This window comes from Macrobrachium rosenbergii, chromosome 6 (assembly GCF_040412425.1).
Source record: "Macrobrachium rosenbergii isolate ZJJX-2024 chromosome 6, ASM4041242v1, whole genome shotgun sequence".
NCBI classification, from domain to species: domain Eukaryota; kingdom Metazoa; phylum Arthropoda; class Malacostraca; order Decapoda; family Palaemonidae; genus Macrobrachium; species Macrobrachium rosenbergii.
This window is the reverse complement of record NC_089746.1, coordinates 32251336-32261511: the sequence shown is the minus strand read 5'-3', so window position 1 is coordinate 32261511 and position 10176 is coordinate 32251336. Positions and strand designations below refer to the sequence as shown.

Genomic DNA, 10176 nt, shown 5'->3' with positions numbered 1-10176 from the left:
AGACGCGATCATAGGCCCAAATCATGCTTAAGAGCTTTGGTGTTTACTAAACGCCAACATTTACTTTGTAGTATTTTATAATTAAACTAATGGTTTTATAACACAGTTCCCTACTTATACTTAATATTAGGTTCTTTTCAAGGTTAAAGGAATACATTCATGCAGATCTACTTCCAATGAGTATTACTGTACTCTGCTGGTAGTGATTTCACAGGTTTGAGAAAATTGGCATGACGTTTATCTTTTTCCTAAGGGAATACAAAAGTCCTTTTTTGTAATAGTGGGTTTTAAAATCTTAGAGATACTGATTTTATATATTTCTGGTACAATAATTGCAATAATTATTTATTTTATGTATGTCCAATTACGCTATTAAATATTGCATCACTTTACGAAATGTATCGTTTGGATTGTTTTTATTTTTTATTTTCCATATATAATAATAATAATAATAATAATAATAATCTTTATTTCAGCTCACTGCCATATGCATGGAATATACAAAGTAGAGACAATATAAAACACACTATGTAGATACAGAAGGTAAAATGACAATCGGCAATATCCACATAGTTGCTGAAATAGTAGTGAAAATCATAATTATAATGATGGTAATGACAGTACTAATATTGAGAATAATAGTAAAAATATTAAAAAAATATAATTTTAAGCAGAATGGATACAAATATTTTCCAGCCAGGGACCTTAGGTGGTTACAGAAGCCTGGTCCAGAGGGCTAAATATGAAAAGTGAAAAAGCAAATCTCAATAATAATAATACAGTACAGGTAGTCGTCGACTTACGACCTGACTTACATTTCACACTGACCAACTTTTACGACGTGCTTCGACAATATAATAATATATAATAATATTTAATTTTATATTTTGCTAAAATACGCCGAAGAAAGAAATACTTTTTCCCGCTTACCGCAGCGCTCATATCCGAGAGATGCTCAGCTTTCGCAGCATTGTGTGTTTGTGTTATTCAAAAATGGTAAGAGATTCATATTTTTGTAATGTATTTTGTATTTCTATTTTTTGCAAATAAATCAAATGTAATAACAAATTACCGTATTTGATGGCTTATAATACACATGTCTGCATAGGACGCACCCCAATTTCAGCAGGACATTGAGGGGAAAAAAATAAGGTTTCCTAGCCTATGCTCATATGAATTTGGTAAGTAAAAACTGTAGTATTAGGTTATCATATGCATATTGTTTCTTACCCACAGAATCAACAAAAACATTAATAAAGAAGTTATTTACCATATTTATATTTATCAAAATATGTATCATACAATCAGCCATTTACTACGATCGAATGTTTCGCCTGCTGCTGAAAGCTACCTCATAGGTTTACCAATAGATTGCAACACATTCATTTGTAAACATTGTTTCTTACCGCAGAATCAACAAAACATTAATAAAGATGTTACCTACGTAATATATGTTATATATATCCATTATATATTATAAAAGTATGCAATCAAGGGTAAAATCCAATAAATAAAAATGTTTCCTATGTAACGGCTCGAGTCTCGTGAGCAACTGAACGGAAGCCATGTTATTATTCTTAAAAGAGAATGCTAGCACGAAATTACGGCGCATCAACTCAACGAAGCCTTGTTATTATGCCTAAAGAGAATGGTAGCAGGAATTGTCAACCACCAATTGATCGAAGCCATGTTGTTATATACGTAAAGAGAATGTTAGCAGGAATTGCCAACTACGAACCTAACGGGCCTTGTTATCCGTAAAGCTCTCTAGATAATCACCAATAGGTGGCAGCACACGCATTGTTTATATCTATAAATGTGGAATGCGTATCCGCTGTAGACGCGATAATAATGATATTAACCCCTTAAAAGACTTATTTTTTCAACATAATGTTTCAAAAAGAATCTAATTGTTTTATTGAATTAAATTAAAATATAACTTGTTTAGACTTCTATTCTAATTTGATTTCAACAGAAAATTGTGATTATTTTATGTAAAATTGTAATTTTTAGAAACTCCACTGGAGACCTTTATATGGCCAATAACGAAGTTATGTTGTATAAATTATAATCATTTTATTCTATCACGAGATATCTCGTATGCTTGTTTTAGTAATTTTGATAATAGGAATTGAATAAAAACATATTGATGCTTAATAACTTTTATTTTTCCACTTCATTTTGATAAACAAAAGTATTTTTTCATTTCATTTGAATAAAAAAATTTCACCATTAGAATAAACAAAATCATATATTTCTCTTCATTTGGGTAAAAAAAAAAAAAAAAATTCACTTCACATAAACCAGTGTATTTCCCAATCATTTTGTATGGTATGATTTGAAGCAGGGGTTAGACACAGACTAACTTCACATATCTCACACATGTAGCGAGACTCTCTGTCTGATCGGTTTTCCATTATTATCCCTTTTCTTAGAGCAAACAACACATTGCCTTGTAGGAAATTTCTTTTTGGGTGTAGGAGGAATGAGGAATATCAATTGGAAAATGCCTTCCTGAATAGCGGGTAGGATTCGCTGAAATAGATGGTCTACCTGGTCTTGTTTGAGGGATTTCAGCATAATACTTCTTCAGAGTTGAATCAATTATTTCCAACCTGAATTTGAGAGATGAACAGCAATTTTCATTACTCATCTTGAAACACTGATATGCATTCCAAAGGGCTAGATCTAGATGATGGAAGAAAACTTTTTTGTAATATTTTTTGTTCTTTTTCCTGGGAACAGGATAATTTGCCAAGTTTTGATCCAACTTATCCACACCACCCATTGTGTGGTTATAGTCTACTACAACTTTGGGCTTTTTTTCGTACCTCTCCTACTCGCGATTTCAACTTCATCACTATTGTGAACTGTGGAGAGTAGAACAACATCTTTTTATCCTTCCATCTCATGGCCATAACTTTACCTCTACGATAAGCAGACATTTCCCCTTCTTCAACTTTTCAGTTTTCAATGAAACTGGCAGGTCTTTTTCGATTTATTCTAACAGTGCCATAGCAATCTGTTCTACATTTTACTAGAATATCCACTAACTCAGGACTGGTGTAATAATTGTCTATTGTAAGGCAATAGCCTTTATTCAAAAGAGGTTTCAGTAAAGTCATTACAACCTGTGAGGATTTAGGCAATTCATTGAAATCCTGGTCGAATTGTGTTCCTTTGCCTACATAAATCAAAAAACTCCACACATATCCTGTACTCGCTTCACATAACATAAAGAACTTTATGCCGAATCTTGATCTCTTCAATGGGATATATTGTACCCATCCCAATCTTCCTTTATATAGCAAGAGACTCTCATCAATTGAAATATCTCTTTGTGGGGTGTAGACAGTTCTAAATTTATTTTCTAAGTGCACATAAATAGGATATATCTTATTCAGTTTGGGATTAGGATGCGAATTTGCATCGTATGCTTCATTATCAGAAAAATGCAGGTACTGCCTGATTTTCTTGTATCTTTTGAAAGGCATAGTTTCAGCAAAAATTGGGGTTCTAAGAAGTGGATTTTTAGACCAATACAAGGGATTCTTCAGGCTTCTTCACAATTCCTTTCAAAGTATTTAGTGCTAAGAAAACTCTGAGTTCAGGTGGAGTTACAGGATGCCACGTATTTGGGTCTGCATTGCATTGCTCAGCAAATCTATTGGTTTCAGTGCAAATAAGTTCAATCAGTTCATCATCAAAAAAAATACATGGAAAAATCTAAAGGCGACATACTTTCAATATTCCCTGGGATATTTAGACCTGTTGTCCCTGTGAATGGAAATCGAGGGGGGGCTGGAGGGGCAGTAGAATCTGCGATTCTCCTCCATTGTGTTTCATCCATTACTGTATCTGTATCTGTATTGGTATCGCTTGTCATCGTCACTGGAATCATCCAAGCTTGAATCGTCGCCTTCTGAGCCAGAACTTTCAAGCTCTGTAAATGATTCCTCAGTATCACTGTTGTCATGGTAATTTGCCATAACTGGGCTAAAATAAAAAATAAATAAAAGGCTAGAATAATAAATAAATAGTCAAGATACTAACAAATTACTCAACAATATATCATATAAACAGTCTAAAATAAAAAAAGAACAATGAAACTTACCTAAAACGTGAAAATGAAGAAATACAGAAGATTCTAAAAGTCACCACTGGAGAGCTAGTAAAATAGTAATGCGTACTCATCGTAAAAAAGGAAAAAAAATCCTTGGAAAAATTATACTTGACGTATCACAAAATGGTCAAGAGACAAACAAACGACACTAAATCATCATAATAAGTCAATAATATAACGTATAAACAGTCTTAGATGACAAATAAACAACCAAATTTACTTAGAACTGGCGAAAATAGTTTATAAAAATACGTATAAACGAACGAACAACCTCTCAAGATCACCGGTTACTCTATATACCACAAAATACTCATGGGGTTAGCTAACAAGACATAACAGCAACACGATGAATCAATAATATAACATATAATCAGTCTAAGATGACAAATAATGCGACCAAACTTACCTAATTAGGCAAAAATACGCAAAAACAAAAAAACAAAGGTCAAAGATGGCAGCTGAAGTGCTACTAATGACGCTCATCCGTCTGCAATCGAAAAAAATACAGAAAATTATCGTTGGTAACTCACGACTTCCAGCAGCAAATACCACTGCCAAACGTATGATATAGGACGAGATATCTCGGAGAAGCCTGCTGTAACAATACTGAGCCACGAGAAATCTTGTATTAGCCCAATATTCACGTTTAACTTTTCAACGAGATATCTCGTGGTAAGTCCAAAATTTTTAGCACACTGATAACGATATATCTCGGGTTAATCTTGTAAGGGGTTAACATTTTAATGAAAATATCGGTAATAACAACGTAGATATTGATTATAATACTAGCAGTAGTAATTGCGGTGATGGTAAGTGTGATAATGATAAATAATTATAATAAACTTTGTTTTTTAATAGGTTATTAGGATAACACCGAATTTTACGCATCTACGTGACGTTTCATGTATAATTTCGGCCAAAATTCTTAAATTTTGAGCCTACATTATGTACATAGGACGCAGGGGGATTTTTTAGGCCATTTTTTTTTGTTAAAAAAGTGCGTCTTATACGTCGTCAAATACGGTATGTATTTAATTCAAACCTATAAATAAACAAAAGTAAATAATACGTCATACGTGTAGCCGATTGGCAATGCAAATGGCGGATAAGAAAATGTAAACAGACCAGACAGATGGTTTGAATGTCTGCATAATAAAAATGTTAAATACAGTAATAAAAGTAAGTATTAATCAAGGAGTTCAAGCATGATAAGATTTCATATGCTAAACGTAAAAATAGGTACTATACATGCACATTTTTTGGATAATATAAAATGTATATGTAGGCTAGTCATACTTAGGATATAATATATGATGGATAATATACAGTAGGTACAGAATAGGCTACATGTACATATGTGGTTGGTCGACTTTACGACGAGATCGACTTCCGACGCGCTCTGTCAGAACCTAATGCCGCCGTAAACGACGACTACCTGTAATGACATTAATGGTAATAATAATAAAAACAATACACAGTACTGTAGTACAATAAACAACAACAATAATAATAATAATAATAATAATAACAACAGATTCTGCAGGTGACTAATAATAAATTGTGAAAATGGAGAATAAGTATACACAGCAACTCAGGCCACCTCTGTGTGAAGGAAGATAACACCATTTACAGAACAGACACCTGGTGTGTGTTTGCTATGCTGAGTAAAATCATTATATTTACTTCTATTTTCATTATTTTTATTCCTTTTCAGCATAATTGTGCCTTTATATGAAAAATTAAAGAAATTTATTAAAAATATAAGAAAGCTTTCAAAGAATGGAATGTTTGGTATTGCAAACAATTTTGTAGCCAAATATATAAAATGACTTCTGATTTTTGGTAGCATGGCATCATGCCCCCTCACCAGATTTTGCTGTACCTGCCAGTGCGGCATCATGTCTTTTCAGATATGTAGTGTACTTTGATTTTCAGTGCAGTGGCACAAAGTATGGTAGCAGAAGTTCGCAGGTTACTGTATAACTTACGTAAGAGAGCCGAAGAGGACATCTGTTGATGGTCTATTTAATGGTTCTAGTTGCCATAAAATACCATCTATCAAACAATAGTGTGTAGAAGGTCCCAAATGGCTGCTGGTAACAAATAGTATAAGAGTGCTCTAGTAATGATAAAGACAGACCTGAAGCACATGGTATAACAGTGTTACTGTGCTGTAAACAGAAAGCCATATTAATAATGCCAAGTTTTCTGGCTGCATGATTCCACATCAGTAACACAGTGCATAGTGATTCCAATTGCTGGTATTCGACAATCCCTGTGCCTGGTGTAATGTTACTCCAGCTCTTTTTGTCCATAATACCATAGAAATATGTTATCCAGTACAGCTAGAAAGTGTATGTGTAGTTCATAAAATCACCTCTATAGTGTGATTCAAACCTTTTTTTTCCTTCCATTAATATGGTATTGTTCTATTTAAATGTCAGCAGCTACCCAGGATCCTTAACTTTTACACAAGGTTGTTCTGATGGGTTCTTTAAAAAAAATGTATATATGGTAATTATGATTTAGGCTATTGCTGGAAGGTAACATTGTTAAACTATCTTTGTTAATTTTGGTCCAGCAAGTAACTTATTTTAGGACATATCTTGCTTACATCAAAGTAAAAAGCATGCATTTGATGCTCCTTGGTGTACATCAGCACCCCACAGCCTGTTCAGGTACAATATTGACAAGATATCAAGTATCAGAAGCCTTTCAGTTCTTGAATTGCAAAGCTATGCATTGGTCATCTTGGTAGTCATAATAATGTCCGTGCTTATAGGCAAAACTATGGAATGGTCATCTTGGTAGTCATAATAATGTCAGTGCTCATAGGCTAAATTGCATAGTTTTCCTAGACTTATTATGCTATTTATGTCTGTGAATAATAGTTTTAATATACATTTACATATTTATTTTTTTTTTTTTTGGCTTTTCTTGGGGAAGATTGTTTTGCAAGTCAGTGCTATTTTAGCCTTGGCTAAGGGAAACTTAATTTTGGGTGATAATTATATCTGCATAAGTTCTTAGCATTGGTTGTTGTGACTTGTGCAAGTAGTATTTTGTGTCTGGGACTTAAGAATAAAAGAGGAAAGTTTATTTTTCTCATACAGTTAATGTCTACTTCCTGACATCTCAGCTTTGGAGTGTTATGTCATTCAGTAAGAAGAGCAATTGTGTGATTGAGGGAGAATGTAAAAAGAATTGTGAGCCTGAGTACAGGGCCATCCTTGGAGGGAGTTTAGTTTGTAACAATTTAGTTTTATTTTTCTGTGTCTTTGGTTACCCATTGGATAGCAGTGAATAGTTTGATAGCAGTCCACTGTCAAGTGTGGGATGTTATTTGATCAGATACATTGTATTGAATTAAAACAATCTGAGAGTTCTTCATATAACATATTTTCTTTTTTCAGATAAGTTCGCTAGACACATCTAAAACACTAATGGATTATGCACTGTATCCTCAAGAAACGCTGAATTTAGAAGAACGATGAGTAGGGAAATTAGTCGGATGGTGTGAACTAAGTGTTGTGGAAATGCTGCTGACAGAGCAGTTGATGTCACCAAAGCCACCTGTGATCTGTTTTTGGGAGGGAGATTAAAGGGGTTGAATTATTGGGTAGCCTCAATCATATAATGATGAAGAAAGCCCAATATAAGTATCCATGTATAATTGCTTTAAATTAAACATTTTGAATAAGACGTGGCTTTATATACTTACTAGCTAATTATCGCTTATTCAAAAAGCCTTTTACACCTTCAGAATCCTTGTGCTATTTTTGGATAATGCTGTGAAATCCTATCTTTTTCACCTGATTATTATTAATATAGAATAAAGTTCATGAAAATTTGTAATCATGTTTTGAAAATTTTTTTACTGAGTGATCAAGATGTTCAGTTGTAATACCTGAACAAGAAAATACAGTATAAAAGTGATGTATCTTATGCACATACCAGCATGTTTTAAATGCTGGTGTAAACATTGCATGGACCTTTTATCTCCGGAAATTGAGAGTATAGTGATTTAGAATAAATTGTATGAATTGATGACTCTTTTGATTCCAGTCTTAATGGTGATCAAATTATTCAGAATGTCATTGCCATCTAAATGTTTCAGAGTTATCCGTTCTGTTTTCAAGTTTGATACACACAGTATCATTCTCAACATGAAGTACAAGTGTCAGATTTTTAACTCTCAGGGCAGGTTCTTAGGATTCATTCCTAGTAATTAGGAGACCTTTAAGTAATTAAAGATGAATAATCCGACTGAAAGAGAAGAAAAGATATCTACCCAATTGAGCTTGAAAGAATGCTGAGAAGAACTTTATTATTGCTTGCAGTGTGTTGTTTAAGGCACAGACAATTTTCACGAGGTCTTAATACATCCAAGAACAGAACTGTCTTTAAAACTGATCATGAACTCTAGGAGCAGGTGTGGTCTGGGATCAGAACTTTGGCATTCTGTCCTGCTCGCCAAGATGATAAGAGTGGGATGATAGTATTCATGAAATGCTCTCAGTTCCATAAGTAGGTTTAGTATACACTCCACTGCAATCATATTGGTGCCATCCCTTCTAGGTAGGGAAAGGTAATAGCAGGCATTTGGAAGTCAGCTGTTAGTGGTGCCATTAGTAAAGAAGTGATCATCTTGACATGCTAATAGTATCTTTTTAAGAATTTGAGCAGTGTTTAGTTTTTTTTAATATGAATAGAATAGAAAACAATTACAGTACCCCTGGATGACTTTGCATCAGGTAATTTGAACACATCTAACAGAATCAGTAATGAGAAATTATATGACATGGCAGGTACAAAAAACTGTGGACGGACTATATATTACGCAAATTCCATTTGAGATATATTGTAACATTATTTTTTTCATATGAATAGTTCACCGATATAACGGATTAAAGCATCTGAGCCTACACCATTGTAAAAGAAACTCCGATATATCAATGCATGTTTTTGCTATAAGGTATATTTATACCCCTAAAACTAAAATGCTTATAATGATCTGTTTTAACAGTTCACTGCCTAATTTAATAATTCAAACAAAAATATACTTTAAACTATCACACTGAAACAATTTAATAAAATTTCAAACAAAAATACACCCAGAACCATCATCCCAAAACACCCAAAGTCATCTAACATTACCCTCCAACAACCGTTACACCCCTAAAACACTTACGACAGTGATTTCTAATTTTAAAATATTATTATATTAATGTAAACATAGCAGAATATCAATATAATACAAATTAAATGTCTCGGAGAAGTGTGACAACTAATCAAGTTGCCCCTGTATACATAAGCTTAGTTGTTTTCTCTCATAGTACAGTACGGAAGTTGTTCCGTTTTCAATTTTGTTGTAAGGGGTCTTATGTATATAAACAAATGGTACCCGTAAAGTAAGATAAAAGCCTTATTATTAATATAAACTGCAGGACAGTATAACCTTTAGTATAGTTTTTTAGAGTTGGAACCAGTGTAAGTTAATAAAGAAACAGTAACAATGTTTGAGTTAAATAAATAAACAAGTTGAAAATGTGCCAAAGTTTCTTCAGCACAATCGAGTTTTCTGTACAGCGTATGATCAAGGCCACCGAAAATAGATCTATCTTTCGGTGGTCTTGGTATAATGCTGTACAAGCTATGCCCATGAATGTTTAACCAAGGCCCAGTGGTGGCGTGATCCTATGTCATTGCCAGAAGTAACTATATTATATATATATATATATATATATATATATATATATATATATATATATATATATATATATATATATATATATATACACACACACACACACACACACACACACACACAAAAATACTCCGAACTTATGCAATTCTGAGTTGTGCGAATTCACAGACACGCAAACTTTTCATTTGAACCTAACTAATTATCATACACAAGTTTTTCACGGACACGCGAACATTTGCGAATACTGAGAAACCCTGCAAAAGTGTTTGTTTAATTTTTTATGTAATTTATAAGTTTTCAAGCTTTTATGCGTAAATTAAATACATTAAATAATAAGAGTAATAAT

The 10176-nt window shown here is 33.1% G+C and overlaps 1 protein-coding gene across 1 annotated transcript in view; it reads left to right on the top strand.

The window, feature by feature from the left end:
* casp (Fas associated factor casp) overlaps positions 1 to 8170 on the top strand; it is a 158458-nt gene extending 150288 nt beyond the window's left edge. Inside the window, 1 exon segment of the mRNA XM_067105473.1 lies at positions 7537 to 8170. Within this exon segment, the coding sequence (XP_066961574.1) occupies positions 7537 to 7617 (81 nt within the window). The 3' untranslated portion in view covers positions 7618 to 8170.
* Positions 8171 to 10176: the final 2006 nt, after the last annotated feature.